The sequence below is a fragment of the Haliaeetus albicilla genome, chromosome 2 (genome assembly GCF_947461875.1).
Source record: "Haliaeetus albicilla chromosome 2, bHalAlb1.1, whole genome shotgun sequence".
Taxonomy (NCBI): Eukaryota; Metazoa; Chordata; class Aves; order Accipitriformes; family Accipitridae; genus Haliaeetus; species Haliaeetus albicilla.
In genome coordinates, this window is record NC_091484.1 from 6,285,338 (window position 1) to 6,304,504 (window position 19,167).

Sequence of the window (19,167 nt, forward strand, 5' to 3'; positions counted from 1 at the left end):
TTCAGGGCAAATGCTGCAGCAGCAGTTAAAATTGTCCAGTACCTGAAGGCAGGTAAGTAAATGCAGGTGCTGGAAGCAGGCCTCGAAGGAACTAAAATTCTACTCATCAAGGGGTTAAGAAACACTGTAAGCTTAACGGAAATTATCCCAGTGCAAGCTCCATGAAACACAGAAGAGAGAGAATCATTTATTTGGCAAGTACAGCTCATAAATCACTGTCTTGTGTAGGTCTGAAGCTTCTGCTCTAGAGAATAGACCTCTTATCTAAACAGAAGGAAATAATAACGTACATCAGGAATAGCAAGAGATTTTATTACAGAATTGGAAAAAAAAAAAGCCTTGTATTATTATTTTGTATCTCTGAAACAGAGGAAGCATTAGACCTTTTTACTGTTAGGTATTGGATTGATTTATTTTACTCTGCTTAAGCAAACTTTAGCCAGTTTCAGTTTTTGATTTCCTAAATATTTATCCCATTTGCTTTTCAGGTATTTCATATTAGATTTCCTTAATATTAGGTATTTCTTTTTAAAGACAGCTTCCATTAAGTGCCTTCCAAATTAAATCCAGCAGAATGATCTGCTCTGAGACACAGCAAAATTGAAGAGTATGGTAATCAGTCATGAAAATCTAATTTCTCCTTTATTTGGGCTTGCTGCAGTCAGTGAATAACATTAGAATTTAGCATTATGCCACAAAACTGCAGGCTACTTTTTATGTAAAAGTTTGCCTTGTTTCGGCAAAACACTAAATTTCAAAATCAGAATTGCTTAATTTGAAGAGTGTTTCTACAGGATGGAGATTGAAGACTTGATTTCAGAGCACCAAAGTTAGAAATTTTGCTATTGGCTTCAGTGATCAGACAGGGTCAGTAACAAAAACAACTCTTCAACACATTTCCCACAACAGTTTTTGGTACCAGATAGTGCTTTATACTGAGTGTCTAGAATGACCAAAGGCAGAACTCATTTATATATAGATCCCTTAAAACTATGATCAAGTGGACCAGGGAACCAGAACAGCTAGGGAGAAGCAAATACAGGAAGTAATGAAGTTCTGTGTTGGTTTTTTTTTAAAAAAAGTTACATTCTGCCTAAGAATCAAATATAGCCACAAAACCAGAATGAAAAATGTTGTTTCTTCGCCCTACTGCGTTAAGCTTTCCATGAAGTCTTTAATCAAGAAGACTCATGCCTAAAACCAGATGTGTACCTCATTGTTGGAACTCCATCTAAAACCTAGCACCAGTTCTCTCCAGAGATCACCTCCAACACAGGGAAAGGTGTAATTCATCACAACTCAGCTTGACTTTATCTGCAAAGCAGCCAAAAGTGTGTGCTGGGTGGGATTTTTCACCATCAACACTCTGGTTGAGCCAAGAAACATTTCCAAAGGCTGACGCTTGAACCACTGGGCTGGGACCAGCACTGATTAAAACTTGGTCAGTCTGTTCCCAGCTATGCCGCTTACATTACATAAATTGGGGCAAGTCATTTCCCTGGGGGTGTCCAAGCCAAACAAGTGCTTGTGAGCTCCTTGTGACTGGCTTACACAGAAACTAATACTATGCATCCCTGATTACTGTTGAATCTAACAAATGAAGTGAATCAGTGTAAGTTCTTCAGAACCACCCTGAACCATTCAGTATAAGCTGTTACTCTAGTAGGTCTGTTCTCAGATGTATGAGTGCTAGAAAAAGGAATCTGAACAGAGTAACGATGTCGCGCACAAACTTCTGGAGCACTCTGTGTTCTCAGAAATGTAAATAACACCATGAAACACCACATGGGATACGTAAGCTGCTTTAATAATAATAAATTTATTAAGTGGCAAGAAGCCACTCTGCTTTGTAAACCGATTTTACTCAATCACAGTCCCTCTATTTTTTCTCATTTAACATGAATACATTCTGTAATTTGTATGTGAAAGATTTACGTAGAGATATGTTCTGGACCACTCTCGCTGATTTCACTGGTCAGAAAAACATTAAACATGCGGAAACAGCACCTTATTAAAACTATAGGCCTTTTCTCATTACATCTCCTTTGCTGCTAAGCTAAATTGTCACTGAATAAGCCAAGCCTACAGAGGTTTTTTTCCTTGTCCGGTGTTCTGAGATGTAATGGGGCCTGCAGAAATGTCTGATAAAATCTCACATATAATAAGTAATTCAGAAGGCTTTGTAAGCAATAGCTGCAGTTGCTTCTTCAGACTAGAGAGAGCTTCTCATGCATTAATGCACTTAGTTAGGTTTTGTGAGGAGCTCAGAGGAGGATGTGTCCTCTTCCTGATACAGTTAGTTGAGCCTAGACTCTGCACCACTGATATTGTTCAGCAACTGCGTGCACCAATAATTTAAAAAAAAACAAACAAGAAATCAGGCTGTTTTATCAGAAACAAGTAATAAATCTTATCGTGATAGTAAAAAAATGGCAATTTCTGATGTGTAACATTTTCATTGCTTGAGAATGAATCAGTGCAAAGTGAGGTAACCCATGCACCCCGTCACTTTGGGCTGGGGGCACATTAAACCAGGCGCCGCCTTTTGGAATCCCTCTCCATATCTTCAGTGGGAGAGTCTCCATTGCACCCAAGAGGGGACACCATGTTTAGCAAAGGGTCTTCAGATGCCCCTCCAAACAGGGACAGCAACAAAGCCACGCCATAGCCAGTAGCTCGTTCACCCTAGAAGAAAAAAAACCAACAAAAATACCCCAACAAAAAAACCCACCACACAACAATTCACACTTCAGATTGTACAATTTGAATCTAGTTTTAATCTACCTACTCACTCAACAAAGGCAGTGATGGCGCATGGCCACAGCAAATACTTGGGGTGCCTGGCAGGCCTGCTCAGCTTGTGCTTCTGCATCCTTACTGCTATTGGAATCTGTGCTGGCTAGATTAAACCAACACATCGGTTGATTCACACGAGAACAGAGCTCACACTGACTTGATGGTGGGTTTATGTTAGCATTGTTCAGGGCAGGGAATGTTCCATCCAGCATGAGCATGGATTTGGAGTATAAGCTGAGTAAGTTGGGTTTAAAAGAAAAGGAGGTGGGGAAGTAAACTGGCTTGTTTTTTAGGAAAAAAGAATATACACAAGTTCCATCAAAGGGAGGAGGGAAAACCCACAAGAGGAAACATGTTTTCTCTGCTGCAGGTCAGCAGGCAGGATGATCAACTCTGGTCAATCACCTTGAAACAATATGGGTGAAAATGGAAGGCTAGGATTATTGCCACGAAGAGAAAGCAGGCAAGTTGTCAAAGTTTACAATGATAACGATGTTGCTGATTAAAGTGACCATTAGCACATTTTAAAACCAAAATGAAAAATAAGAACAGATGAAGCTACCAAAACAAAGAAATTCCCAACACAGATGAAGAGTCAATGCTTTTAAAAAGAACTCTTCTCCACTAATTCTCTTGCTTTGAATTTGATGGCACAGAATTCAGAGTACCTGCAGGCACAAGCAGTTTTCTTTACCCAGCTTGCTTGCCCAGGAAAGTGTCAGAAGTCATATGAACATACTCACTGCATGAACAGGTGCTGCAATGTCTATATGGACCCAGACTCCAGGCCAGTCAAAGCCAATGTGAGAAGCAATGAAGAGCCCAGCACAGGAGCTTGGAGTATTGTCACGGTCCTGTAGAAATAGTAAAAATACAGTCGGTCTTGCAAGAAAAGGTCAACGTTTTATTCTTGTCTACAGAAAAGACAGTTGTGCAAATCTAGTTCAAAGCTTAACAAATAGCCCTAAAACACAGTCTTGCAAACCAATTACACTATAAATCCTTTGATTTAATCTCTGGTAGCAGTCTGGCCCTCCTCAAGTCCTCTTCTGCCCAAGCTCCTTTCTGCAGTGTTTTTGGAAGTCAACTGCACATTTTAACTCTCAAATGCAGCAAAAGAAGCTGCAGTGATTCCTAAGGCCTCTGTCCTCAATTTCCCGGTTTCTGCGTTCTCAGATACTGCCTCTGCTAGTATGACCTGAGGAATATCCATCTTTACTTCTTAAACGGTCTCCATCCAGGAATTTAGCATTCATCTTGGGCCAAGCAGCCCAAAGGTACCTTTGCGACAAGCTACCCTGTTTAAAAATTTACACTAAATATCAGCGTAGTGACACACAGCCTGCAAAATCCCCAGGTATAAGACCCCAAAGACCATAATTATATGGCCCACTTCTAAAATATTACAGCCCACATGAAGAGGTTTTCAGCTATCAACAGGCCAGCACATTATGTAGAAAAGACACATTTTTATGTAAAAAATGACATTTAAAAGAAAACCAAAATCTTACTGCCACAGAGTTCTTCATATCAGCTACAGCAGAGGTAAATTCACTGAAGTGGAGCTCGGGGCAATACACAAGAGGATGGACCAAATCTCCACAGTTCCGGCCAGCTTTAACACAAGCTTTTTCCCACTCTTCATTATTGGTAAGGACAGCAGCATGATACTTTCCTGTAGCAATTCCCTGGTGAGATACAAGACAAAAATCAGGAAGGATTCACCTTAAGTGTGCTGGGTAGGATAATTCTGTACTACTCCCTCTCAGCATTAACAGCTGCTTTTCATCTAAGAAAACCACCAAGAAAAAAAAAGTCTCAAAACTACTCTGCAGAAAATTAGTGTTACAAATGTAGACAAAAACATTGTAGCTACTGCTTAATCTTTTAAAATTTCTGAAAATCCATTCTGCAGTGAAATAGTCTGCATTTGTCTGGCCTATTCAAACCACTGCCCCACAAAAACATTTCTTTATATGAGCAAGCAAACTATTATCACTCTACATTTATCCTCAGAAATAAAATTAAATCAGCAATGAATTATAAATAAAACATCTAACACACAGATAAAGCATACCCCACCAATGTGTGTCAGTCATTGGAGTCTGAATGCAACATCCTCATTCATTGGAAAGATTGCTTCCTTCCAGATATACAAAACCCAGAAGCCACCATCACACCAGTTTTCCAGTAGGACAATGATGGGAAACTTTCAAAGGATTGATGTCTACAGCACTGTATGCAACATTCGTGCTTTTAAAATTTGCCACCATTTCTCCTCCTGATATGAAGACCAATTCATTTTCTAGAAAATTAAACTACAAGAATCACTGCTTGTCAATATAAAACAGGAACAGATTTCAAAAAACAATAGCACTGAATTCGTACTCTTTTATCATTTTGTGTACAACTTACAATGTAAGCCATCTTATGGACAAGAAAATTCCTGATCACTATCATTGAATTAGTTCTGCTCATTATAAAGCTACTGAATTGCAAGCATTGTGTACCAGATCACTTACATCAGCTGCTAATGTCATCATAAGAATACCATTTTTTCTTTAAGTATGAAAAAGCAAAAAAGTTGCATAAAGACCAAAAAAACCACCTGCTTGAGTAATGCAGTTATAAACTTAACAAATTCATGGCACACATAATGTGCACAGAAGATTAGTTTACTGGGGCTGCTGTTGGCAACGTTCTCTTGCACAAGTTTAGGAAGCCACCATCAAGCACAACGGTTCACGATATCTACTTTACCCCAAAGACTAGCAGAACAGAGGCAAAGTGTGTAACGCACAGAGTAGAAGGATGCACCCCCTGTCTGCTAGCAGTTCTGTATCAGTACCTGAGCTCCTGTAAGAGTGGCCATATCAAGAATGATATCAGCTCCAAGATCTTTGCACGCGTAAGCTACTCCATCAGCCAGTATCAATCTACCTTCTGCATCAGTGTTATTGATTTCCACAGTTCTAGGAAGAAAAGAGGGCATTTAATACAACAGTGCTTCAGCCTGGAAGTTAAGACTCATCTGTCTGGACTAGAATACTGGACAAAAAAGCAGACTCAAACCTAATGCGCTTTCTTATTTGACTCTACAAGTCGGTATGGCTGCTTATTCCCCAGCTGCAAGCATCCAGACAGAAGACACATGGAAAAGAGTTATAATAGTACTGTCCTCATGGTTGGCTCTCCTTGTTGGGCCTGTATAATACCTAGCATGTCGAGCTGGGATTTTACAAATTACTTCCATACAAAGAGGTATCATACTCTGCTTAAAACAAGAAGAGATTCTTATACAATGGTAGCCTGCCTCTGTGACTGAGACAACATAGACTACAGACGGACACAGAAAACTGACTGTACTGGAAAAAATGCCTAAACCCGAGTGGTTTAAGGAAACTTTGGCTCATGATATATGATATGTATTTTGGTGTGTATTTACATACCCAACAGGAAACTCTCAGCACACTTAAAACTCACTGCTATGGCTGTCTGAAACACTGTTATCAATATTTAGGGAAGCTGATGAGGGACAGGTTCACAATCTGCGTGGTACTCAGATAAATAGAACCAAAGATGACGTTTCCTCTCAATGTTTCTGTGAAAAGGATAGATACGCTCTTACTTTCCAGAGTAAAGAACATGAATGTCATCAGGTCTTGTTGCACGTGGTCCGACTGCATTCTCGGCCAAACAAAAAACAGCATGAAGATTGTCTTTAAAACCCTGTAACAACAATAGGAGAGAAATGGCTTTTGATTCACATCAAGCTAATTTATTGGGACTGAAGTCAGTGAGGGATTATGACTTCTTGACAGCAACGCCACTAATTATATTGGAAACCTGTGAGGAATGTCTTTTATCTTGAAGCTGAGGCCAATAGCTACAGAAGGTGGGCGACGAGGTTACATCTAATACTGGTTTTAGAGTACTCACTGGAGAGTGAATAAAAGCCTATATGCATGTGACAGGCAACTGGGGAAGGGATCTAGAATTAAGCAGTGTCTGACAATTAAGCAGTGATCAGTACAATCTTCTCTCAGTGGCAAGTTATCTGAACTAAAACATCTTTTATATGCAGTATGCATATGCAACTGGAGGGGGTTATGTTTAGTCAAACCTGATTCCCTGGGAAGAGCCCATTCAGCTCTTTACAGCCAGCTCCACTAAGATCTTCACAAGCACAACTTCAAAGCCCGCTGAGCTCACCAGGAAACTGTCAGGCTCACCAAAACCAAACCCTAAGTCACTAAACTAAAGTACCCCTGTATGAAAATCAGGAGAATACATCTCCAAAGATGCGACACTTCACTCATCTAATTTTAATACAACTCTAACATTGACTCACAACAGACGTCACAAACAACACATCCGGACTGTGTAACTCCTTCACGTTTCATAGTCACGAAGGAAAGACCCAAGCAACAGATGCTTTCAATGTGACAATTACAAAGGCTTGTGAGAGGACACTACGCAGCCAGTCAGGATGCTTGGGATTATTTTCTGAACCCTGTATTTTCCACCGCTTTTGTTTAGTCTCCAATAACAACAAAGATACAACTGGGGCCATTTGAGAAACTGAGCTCCTTCCCATCATTACTGCCACAGTAATTGTGAAAAATGATGGAAATAATAAATGCTAATATGCAGCCATTTGTGAATGGCATACCTTCCCTAAAAAGCCAACCCCAGGTGAAGAGATTCCATATCTGAGAATTTTCATAGAAAGTAACTTCGATCATAGCAATCCTGGAACGTGGTGGAATTCCATGTCTCAGTGGATCTCCCAGATGCCAATGACACAGCTCAATGTCCTTCAACATCCAACCTGCACCACAGGTCACATACATGCTATTACGATCTATCCTCTCTCTTTCTATGTGAAACTAAACATATCGAAGGCTAAGATGAATTTGGGTTGTTTGTTTTTTTTTTAATGTATCATTCCTGCTGGGAGGCATACAGCATTTTCAAGCTCTTTTCTTCCCTTAGCCTCCTCTCTTCTGGCATTTCCCATTCTGGTTTACTTTGGTTTAAAATCAAGTGCTTATATGGTCATGGATGATATTTTAAAATGTATGATGATTTTGTTATTTATACAACGGCTGTATTGTGTGGAGGGATCCTAGGAACAGAAAGGGAGACAGCAGTATTTAACAAATAAAAACATAGTTCCTCCTCAAATAGGATAGCTAGCCTTAAAACCACCAAACTCCTAGGGAAAACAGGTACAGTTTTACTGTTAATCTCTGGATAAAAGTCCGTAGCTGAAGAAATCTGGACTTGCTGAATCAGCTCCTGTTCTGAAGTCTAAAGGGCAAATGCATCAATCAAAACCTTTCAAAACAATGGGCAGCATCTAGAAGCCATAAAGTAACTTTGCAGTTTCTAGCCAGCCAGTGGGCAAACAGCACTGTTGATGAGATAACCTTCCATCTATGACCCTTGGCTCTTCCGAAACGGTCTGTGCAGCAAAAACCTCACTCTGTTCACAATCTCTCACTGGACTGCACCAAATTTTCCTCCTCCAAGTGGGAGATATGGTTAATCTACTGTCAAAAAGTGAAAAGCCATTTCCAGTATCAGTTGCCTTTTCCTAAATCTCATTTTGTCTGTAGCTCTTCAGAAGCAGGATTCACTATGTTTAACATGCAGGATCAAGACGGATTTAAAAAATTTAAGCGAATGTTTTTCTCTTCTCCCTTGTGTTGGAAAGCTCACAACAGATGAAATGCATCCTTCTAGGAAAAATCACTTGCTTAATTTTGCTATCCAAAGTCTTTTTAAATCACGTTGTAAAACTGTCAAACAGCATGTAGGCAGATATTTTCTGAAGATGGATAATAACCTCTGCCCCTCTTCCCACTGAGCTTTCTATCCAACACACATTTCCAACTTCAGTCTCTCTGACAAAGCATAGCTAATTTAAACCTCTTCCAGTTTTGTATTATTCTTAAGAGCATTTAAAAAAAACCAACCAACAACTTGAAACAGTAACAACAAATTATTTCCATTGCCTACCGGAATAAATTTTCTGCAGAGATTTCATTAACAGATATTCGTACACGAGGTTGTAAAATTAAGCAGCAAGATCATTCTTTTGGTTTTACATGTAAAGGCACAGATTTCTCGTGAGGTACCACAGCTTCTTCAGGCTCAGTTTGTCCAAACATATCACTGCCAGTTTATTCATCATTACAATAATTGCATATGAAATGGCAGATCACTTACGTTCACACCTAGTGTGGTTGTGAATGCAACTTCTCTCAGTGCAGATGATTACACACAAAACTACTTTGGAAACAAGGACTGAATCACCGAAAGAATGTACCACATCCACAGCTTTCCTAGACTCTCCCAAACCACTGTGTAAGTTCTAGCTCTTTCCCCTTGCAAATGCTTGATCTTTCTGAAGAACTTAGTTACGGAAAGCTAGCCATTTTGCCTAAGATACAGCTTGCGAATCTGTTTTCAATTTCAAGTCTCTGCAGATAACTGTGAAGTTTACAATCTTTCCACATCAAACATGCTGCTAGGGCCAAGGCACAGAACTAAACTGTTGAGAAATGGGAATTTGGCACTGATCATCCCCTGGACAAAGCTTCCGTCAGATCTATGCATTAATCTCCAGCAGTAATGTTCTTTGAACTTTGGATACTCCTTGGAGGCAATAGCTGCTCTGTCAGCAAGACTCAAGTCACTGGATTTGTGGAGAGGGCACAGTTTTATTGGCAGCAGCCACTCCTTTTCCCCAGTTCGTATTGTTAAAGCACAATATGCATTTTTTTAATTCTTCGTATTTCAATACCTGGCTTCTTCTTGGCTCCCCTACTACTTTCTGACCACAGAAGCAAACCCAACAAGCAGCTCCTGATGAGACTAGAGCTGCCACTTCCCCAGTAGGCTAATATTAGAACTGGCACAGGATTTGGAATATGGACAGACTTCATATCCCAGAGTCACTCATGCCCTTCTTTGCTAAAGGGATGACAGCTGCCCCAAATCCTACAGCTTAAACAAAATCAGCACTGGGTATAAATCTGATTCAAGGAACTAGAAACCACTCAGCCTGCAGAACAAACCCTGAAATTCAAGAAAGACTCTTCAAAAAAAATTAGCACTCAAAGAACTTCTCATAATTCTCAAGATCCCAGTAAAGATTTGAAATATTTTCCTGAAATAGCAGAAAGAGCAGAGTGCCCCAGGATCACTAACAGCCGTGGCAGGTCAGAACCTCAGGGTTAGACTGGCCCCCATATCTGGGAATATATCCAAAACCCAGACTGCTCCTGGGCAATGCTGGGATACATGATATCAATTAACACATTTTACTTACTTGCTTTACAGTGGCTTTGAAGGCACCCAAAATAGCAGCTGCTCCACCACAGTCTCGTTTCATTCCAGGCATAGTCGTCTGTTTAAACAGAACCATAGAATTTTTTTTTTTTTCTTTAAAAGAGAATTTCACAGTAATGCCTGCTAAAACTAGTATTCCTGATGCTTCTGTAACTCTGGTCTTAACAGTGCTCAGCCGTAACAGAAACACAGAACACCTGCACCTGCTTATTGGTGGATCCTGCCTTAGAACTGGAAAATACTAAACCTCTGCTGCTAATTTGTTAGAAAAGAAAAAAGGTTGCTTACAAGATTCACACTGAGGCCAACTCAAATGCATTTTGGATCTATCTCCAAAATCAGGAATTAAACATCTTTGTTTCTAGCCTTCTCCTAGCAGTGGTCAAATATCAAATACAGAGGGCAAAATATCAGGTAGCTATTTAACTGCTCTGTGAATTGTTCCTTGAATCCTATTTGGTCTTCTCGGCTGACAGTTTGTGCCCATATGGATGACAGTAGATCAAGTGTTTACTCAAATAAACATACTTTGGTTTCCTGCAGACATTAACTGAATTATTTCCAACAGAAAACAACACTGTAAGCAAAGGCAGCAGAAGAACAAGTGTTTAGGTACCTTTCCCTTAATGCTGAGTCCTCCAGTGTCATACACAATACCTTTTCCCACCCATGCAATGGTCTGTGTAGCACCATCTGGAGTGTGACTGAGAACTGCTAGGGCTGGAGGATGCAGAGCTGCCTTGCCAACTCCGTAGATACCTGGAAAACAGAGAATTAAACCACTTGTGGGGAAGACAGACTGTGGGGAGCAATCTATGGCTATTTTCTGTAAAACAGCTTGGAATACTATGGGCAATAAAACCATTTAGAAAATGTGCAAATAAAATATTATAATAGAGATGGCAAAACATCCCAATTAACTGCTAGGAAAAAAGCTGAATTATCAACAAGATATACCTCCAAAGCCTCTCTCTTTCAGCTCCTCATCTCGAATAATGGTAGGAGTAATCCCAAGATCCTTGCCAACTTTTTTGATTTCCTTAATCATTAAAAGAAAAAGGACATAGTCAGTCATCAGAAGGACACATCTGTCTTTCCACACAAATGGGTACCCACTTAAGGGTTTTGTGTGATTTTTGCATGCATACACATACAAACATTCACAATTTTGGGAGTGGTGCTGGTTTTCCAATGGCCTAATTCCACTGAGACATCCTTGACTTACTATGGCATGAAATACAAATTTGACCTTTAAGCTCCGCCAATAAAAGAAATCTTCAGAGGTAAAGGCCAGCTGTTCACTCTATTGGATCATGATGCAATAGGACAGGAATATTTTCATTCTCTACAGCTTTCCAGATCTTTATGATAATGCTAATTTGGAAATATGTCAACTTCTGCCCGGTAATTTCAGAAACTCTTATCACCATCAGGCTTAAGACAACACTAGCACTGGCAAAGAAGCCAGTGTCATGACCGAATCAAGAACTCGTGTCTTCTGACTCCCCATGCCTTACCCCAAGCTGTACATTCTGCCTCCTTCCAACTTACCAAAGTTCTACGAAATATTAAAGGCCAAAGAAAGAGCCTCAGCATCCTTGGACAGGTTCTTTGATGTGTTTCCCACTGCTGACATACAGGTTTTGCTAAGAGATAGCAACACTAGTTCTTGATTACTGTAGTCTAGACTTACAATTACTAACTTTTACTCATCAGGTGTATTACCTACCTCCAGGAAGTTATCTGTGTTCATCTCATTGCATGGGGTGTCCACAATTCGAGCAGCCAGCCTGACTCCTTCTGTAGCACTTGCCAGACACTATGAAAAGAAGTGAGGATACCTGAGAACTGGCCTTGGTTTGGCTGGTTTTCTGCATAGCTTTGCATTTAGTCCTATGCAGCCCACACCAGATGTGTGGTTCCTCTGGAGCACATTAATGCTTAACTGCAACCAATCACAGGCAGTTGTACAGTAGTAAATAATGTCAACCAAGCTAACCATTATTTTTTTGTATGTGTTAAGCTTCAGTTATTTTTCCCTAGGCTCTAATTTCTAAGCAACTGTATTCTTTCCCACAGTGAATTGATATTGCAAAATTAGTAGCCTTCTCCACTATCAAATGGAGACCAAGAAGACAATGTGAAGTGGAGGAAACAAACATAAGAGAAAGCCAATTGAGGAAATTGCAAATTGCTTGTAGGCCGCTCAGGTTGGAAACCCACAGAGATTACATAATCTACAAGATGGGAAACAGCACTTTCTATATGGCAGGCAGAGTGGCTGAGTGCAATAAAGATTACTACCATAAGACATTCTATATGGCAGGCCCATGGGGAATGTGGAATATTTCACATTTGTGTAAAACATGCACGCATCTGTTTCCTCATTCCTGGGGCAAAATGGACTGACCCTCACCTGGACTAAGTAAAATCTTATCTAAACAAGAGAGGACAGAATCAAAATGGTCAACAGTGAGCATGCCGAGGCTGTTTCCTTAAAGAAGGATCCTCCTCCTGGCAAAAAAGGACAATGAGGGCGCCAGACACTAAGCTTCAGCTTTTAACTCCTCTAAATCAACAACTTGAAACAAAAAGACTAGGTGGAAGGAAACTTTGTTCAAGCTTTCCAGTAGCCACACTACACTGAAGACCACACACAGCAGGCGGGTGAGTCAAGATGGGTTTCAAAGGAATCTGATGTGCTGGATAGTCATTCGTGCTGAGGTATCTGAAGTTTGGCTTGGCCAGACTGGCCTAAGGACTCTATACATTCTGTATCCCAGCAGACTCATAAACCTTGGCTTGCTTTGGAATGGTGCCCAATTCCCTACAATTACTTTTGATTGCTTTACTTCCCCTAAAGGGATAAGGGCCTCCTCAGGAGCCAAGCTAGGTTTGGAGTGATTCACCGTTAGGGCCATTCAGGTAAATAGAGGTGGCTCTAACCCAAAGGCCAAGTCTGAGGGAAACAATATAACTTACAGAAATAAGCTGTGCCTGGGTTTGGCTTCCATGGTACTCAAGAGAACCTGGATAATGGCAGCCTTTAGTAAGTGCCTTGTAAAACTATGACAATCCCTGCTAGTCCTCACCATAAAATATCCTGGACAACGCAGTAGGTGCAAAATACAGCAACGTGCCGAGGGAGAGGTTTAGCTAAAAAAATCCTACCACGTGCCTCTTCCATGTTCTACATTAGCTGCCTGGTGCCGGTTGAATTTAAGGGGTGAAAACTTAGCTTGGAGGAAGCCAGTAATAGTTTTGGCATTGACATCAAGGGGAAGAACAGGAGGTAGAAATATTCCAGCTTTGTTTTTTAGTTATAAATAACCCAAGTGGTTTGGAATCTACCTATCTGAAGGAACTATTTTTGACACCAGTTATGTTTTTTCTGATTTGGGGCATGGAAAAATTGAGCGATCAACAGTTGTACTCACAGCACATCTGTCTTTGTCACTTTCCTGAAAACTGGTCTGGCATCATTTGCTGTGGCCAAATCAGTTCATAGTGTAAGGAAAAAGTATGGAGGAAGAAATACTGAAAGAAAAAAAAATGCCCTAGAGCTGCAATTCTGTGAATTTCAGATGCAGCAACACCATATCCTTTGTCAAATCCATTGCCAAAATTTTTAAGGGATTTGTATAACCTCACTGACTGATCAGCTAAGTGAGTGTCCATCTGTACTGAAGCACAGAACCTGGAGCGCTGAACAGGAATTTGCCTAACAGCTTAAGTGTAAACCCTGGAACAGCTTTTAAGTTAGGATCTTGAAGAGGAATGACCTAGCATACTAGAAGTTACCTGATGTGGAGTTTGATTTTCTGCTATTGAAAGATGACTTAGACATATTTAACTGTTATGTATAGCTCTTCTCCAAGCTGTATTGTTTCTTAAGGTCTTGTTTCTGGCTACAGTTCTGCTACAAAAATTCAGCCAAAGAGATACATCACACAGAAATAGCAGAGGCCATATGTGATCCCAGAATAAGCAACTTTCAGTGACTTCACTGTGATATTCACCTGCACAGCCACATACTGATTTTGCCTATGTAAAAGAGAGAAGCCCACACACTGAAGGCAATGTAATATTAAAGGCTAGAAATACACTATTTGCATCTATTATGAACATGAGAAAGGAGACATTTTCTTTGAGCTATTTGTTTGTGGCATTTTCCACCCCTGAAATCTAAATTCTGAATAACATCTTCAGCCTTTGCTGCAATAATACGTTCACTATTTCTACTCACAGGTACTGTGAGCTGATCAATTTCAAGGAACTCTGACCTAGGGTAATTTATTACTTTAGGTACAACACCTATTCCATACGTAGCCTGAGACAGGTGTATTTGTGCATGCAACCAATTGAAGAAAACAATAAAAAATATTTCAGGGAATAATGGAAAAAACTGATGACAGAAAAAAGCAAAATCTTACTTTAAGTGTTGCCACTTCTATTGGTCCATTGTTTTGTCCAACCAGGAAAAACTCTACCGTTACAGTTTTCTTCTCTGTGCGTCTTGATGCACTGGACCGATGTGTGAACAATGGGAAAGCCCTGGCCAACGCACAAGCAGAAGCGAAGACTTCAGACCGCTCACAGACCATCTGAAACACCAGCCAGAAGGCAAGTCAGACAGCATTAGGGATGTGCAAGGCTACATTTAAAACGATGTTACCTGTGATATTACTGGGGAAGAGAGGGGGGGATAAAAAAAAACGGGAGGGGGGTGGCTGGCTGGGAAATAACTGATGTCTGAATCAAGACATACTCATACATCATGTTTTGCATAGATGGAGTGACAGTACAAACAGTACCACATTGTACTGATTGAGTTAATTTCCCATATGGAAATGAATTACACTGCTGGACTTGACTGTGTGGGAATTAGTACATCCTTACAAGGGAGCTGGACTCCTTTAATTATACTAGTGCAATTAACACAGGTTAGCCTACAGATCAAGACCAAAAAAAGCATGAGAACCATCAACATGTGCTTGAAACAAAGACAGAAATGATATGAGAATGTGGCTAATATTAACAAAAAAGCTTTTTAACATGTAGAATATTTTTCTGAAGTTCATTACAGAAATTACCAATGGAAAGCAGTTTTAGCTAAACATTTTCAAAGTTAACTATAAGGGGAAAAAAAAATTAAGTAATTACTCTTGCAAATAAGTTTTCCAAGTGAAGAGTATAAGATGTTCTTACTGACACTGACTATATGAGTCTTCTCTAACAACGTCAAAATCTGTATTATCTGGAGAAGCCATAGACACAAATAACAAATTCATCAGGCTCATACAGAAGACGACCAAAGCAGTCAAAGAGCTTGTCCTGCAAAGGACTCACACTGGAGCACTAGTTTGCATTAAGACTTTTAAAACTCACTGAATAACACAAACAAGGCACCTTAAGTGGGTTATGCAATATAGACATAGCACCCTGCATGCAGGCTACGTCAATCTTCTAAAGCATGTGCTAATGTAATGAATTCTTGTTCGAAAAAAGCCACTACTGGTTCCCTTTGCATGGATGTTCCTAGCTGAAGACATTCCATGCATATCCAACCTTAATTCCCTCCAACTGTTTGAGCATGCATGAGCCATTATAGTTAGGTCTTGTTTATGCGTCAGTGCAAAATCACTTATAAATACCAGTATAATTATACTGGTAAGGCTTGCCCACCTCCAGTCTCCTTGGATACAGCTAAAATCCTGAAAAGTCAAGAAAATACTTGACTAGACATTTCACCGGAAGCATTTTCAAATAGCCACTTACAACAATACATCTGTTGACACCTCCTGGAAGGCAGTTTCTAACCAGGCGGGTGATGAACTGAGCTGCAGATGGACTATTGTGCCGGCTGACCCTGGAAGGCAAAGCGGCCACAGTGGCGTAATTCAGGTAGAGAGGACAGCTGTCGGTGGGGTTTGGATTCAGAGTGCTTAACGCAGATTGCCATATCTGGGGAGAAAAGAAGAATTTAAAGACAAAGCACTGGATCAGACTTTTCTTTCCATCTCATCCCCACTACATTTAGGCACTCTTTAATTGCAGGATTTTTAGGTGTCGGAAACAAAGAAATTATGCACACGCGTTTAAATGCAATAACCTCTAGAGTAAAAAGAAACAGGAAACAAAACAAACCTGTTTATTAACCAGAAAATACAAGTGTACCTTCCATTACAAGCACTTCTTTTAGGCCCTATGAATTAAAATTTAAAACCACACCATTTAGCGCAGAAGCCGCTTCAGAGCCTTTTTAAGATGAGACAGTTTCGCTACTGATAAATAAGTGGATTGGTTTACTAGTCCCGAGCTACTGTTTCACACAGCAATTTAATTAAAAACAAACAAACAAAAAAAGAAGGCTAAACATTGTTGTAAGAGGGAGTCCAGCAAAAAAGACGGCCAAAGACCTGGCGACCTCAAAAGCCGCGATGCAAAACATTTATCGTTTTACCACAAGCCGTCAGCACCGTCTAAGTAAGCAGGTCCGCGCACCCCGCCGCGCTGGCTGAAAGCAGGGGAGGGGGAAGCGCTGCCACCTCCTTCACCCTCCGCCGGGGGCGAGTCTGCCTCAGCCTCCCGCCTGCCATCTGGCACCCGAGAAGGCGCATTTCGGTCGTTACGCTAATTGCGGACATCCCCGCGTCACCTCAGGGGAGGGAGGGCAAAGCCCTCGCCCGAGGCACTCGCCCCGCGTCGAGGTGGGCGCAAGGGCTGCGGGAGCGAAGCCGCCGCGCTGGGGAAGGGCTGCGCGGCTCCCCCCCCTCCCCGCCTCAGCAACAGGCTCCCGCCGGACCCCGCTGCCGCCCCCGGGCCCGTCTCCCCTTGATGTTTCCGTTCAGGGGCCACTCCGAGGGGGTTTCACGGGGTAAAACCCTCCGGCTCTGGGCTTCAAGGCCGGCTCCCCTCAGGCGGGGCCGGCAGGCTCCCTCCCGGCCGGTCCCCCACGCCGCAGCAGGCCGGGCGCCGCGCAGGCAGCCGCAGGCCGGGCGAGCCCCCGCCTACCCCGCACCACGAGGCCGCTCGGGGCCGGGGCGGGGAGACGCGGCCTCCGGGGGGGGGGGGGCCCGTGGGCGGTGGGGGGGGGGAGGCGGTGCCGGGGCCGCGCTTACTTCCCCCCCCCCCCCCCCCCCCCTCCGCTCCCCTGCGCCGGGGCCGCCGCCTCGGGGCAGGGGGGGTACGGAACGGGGACGGGGACACCGCGCTCCCGCCGCGGCCCGGCCTCACCTCCTCGGTGACCCGCGGCTGCAGCTTGCCCCGCAGCTGGGCCCAGGGCAGGCGGTGGAGGTTGTGGAGCTGGCCCAGGACGAGCAGCGGGCGGCTCTGCGGGTCCGCTTCGCCGGCGCTGGCCTGGAACTCCAGCTGCACGTTCGCCATCTTCCTGCCCCCCCCCCCGGCCCGGCTCGGCTCGGCTCAGCCCGGCCCGTCCGCACGGCTCCGCCCCGCCGCCCGGCTCCGGCTCCGCGGGGCGGGCACCACGGAGGAGCGGGCGGCCCCCGGCGGCCGCGTCGGGCACCGCAGGCGGGCAAAGGCGCCGGGCCGGGCGGGGCGCCGGGACCCGGATGCGGCTGGAGGGGCCCGGGGAGAGCGGGACGGGCCCTTCCCGGCCCCTTCCGAAACGGCCCCGGCCCCGTGCTGCGGCCCCCTCACAGCCCCGGCGCCCTCGGCTCCGCAGGCGGGCACGGCGTGCGGCTCGGTCGCGTCGGGATCCCCCGCGCAACGCGCGGGAGCTCCCGGCCAGAAAAAGCGCCTTGTGCCAGGCCTTTGCGTACGACCCGCGTTTCGGAGATCAGGGGTGTTACAGTTTCACAAGTTATAGAGGAAAATGGGGAAAAAAACCCCCAAAACCCCACACGGTAACGCTGCCCCCGTGTCCCACCACACGCATCGAATCGTACGGAGGGAAAGGTACGGGTGCTAATCCAGCTGCCTCTGCTACAACTGACAGGCAACGGTATCGAGCGGAAAGTCTGTATTTCCCCTTCATAATACCAATTTTAGGATGGAAAGGCTTCGTTCTGAAAGTGTGAAGTTACACAGGGATAAAAATGGAAAAAGCTCAATTTCTCTTTTCCTCATGAAGTTAAATATTGGAAAAAAGGTACATCTAAAAAAATGTTCCAGAAACAGAAGAAAAAGCCAAAATAGCATGGGGATTCACTAGACGAAACAGTTTTCCAAACACCAGCTTTAATAGTAGATGTAAATGCTTGTTTTAAATATAATAGGGTATTTATCCTCATCTTTTTATATTTGCCAAGCACCTCCTATTAATGTTGGGCCAGTAGGGAACTGATACTCATTAATCTGCAGCTAGGGAAGTCTGAACATCAGAAACAGTGCACTTCCACTTAGACTAGAAATGTGAATGCTGATGCATATGATGGAAATACATCTAAAAAGAAAAAAAAAAAATCAGATTGTATTGCAGAACGCCTCCTTAGAGTAAGGTCTTATTTGGTCTCTGAAGAGACGTTATGGAAACTTTATTGCCCGATAGATTTAGAATTAGCCTGAATAAAAGGTCTAGCAAAATCTGTTGCAGAGATCAGTCATGCATCCTCACAGACTGGAAGGGATAACCCACTAAACAAGCTCCAGCTCCAACTTTTATGAGTCTCTTTACAAAGCCACAGAACATAAACTGTTTAGGGGCTCACTATTATTCCAATATATATAGTCAGCATGGGAGATACGAAAGACACTAACACACAGCAATTATTTCAGGATTGAGACATTCCAAAGATTCTAGCAGGCAGTAAGCTCCTCGAGTAAAAATTCTGCTATTCCTGCTACTGCAAGAGCGATGTCCCCAAATCCACATTATCTGAAAGGTAAACAAAGCAGTAGAAAATACTCATCTAACCCTTGACCCTTCCTTCACTAAAGTTAAAGACAGCAGAGGAGGGTCCTAGTCAAGTAATAGACTGAGAAAATCAATTCTATCTACAGTACAGAAACTTCCTGCATATGTTCCACTAACAGTAGCTGCAAACATTTCTA

General features: G+C 42.8%; 1 protein-coding gene across 1 annotated transcript; it reads right to left on the minus strand.

The window, feature by feature from the left end:
• Positions 1 to 1,786: 1,786 nt before the first annotated feature.
• Positions 1,787 to 17,587, minus strand: NPEPL1 (aminopeptidase like 1). Its single transcript, XM_069804358.1, has 12 exons — positions 17,392 to 17,587; positions 15,934 to 16,119; positions 14,589 to 14,759; positions 11,885 to 11,974; positions 11,113 to 11,194; positions 10,772 to 10,914; positions 10,136 to 10,213; positions 6,425 to 6,525; positions 5,645 to 5,768; positions 4,308 to 4,484; positions 3,540 to 3,650; positions 1,787 to 2,685 (listed from the first exon to the last, which is right to left on the minus strand). Exons 1-12 carry the CDS (start codon positions 17,539 to 17,541, stop codon positions 2,527 to 2,529), a joined length of 1,572 nt encoding a protein of 523 aa, XP_069660459.1. The 5' UTR covers positions 17,542 to 17,587; the 3' UTR covers positions 1,787 to 2,526.
• Between the last annotated feature and the right edge of the window lie 1,580 nt (positions 17,588 to 19,167).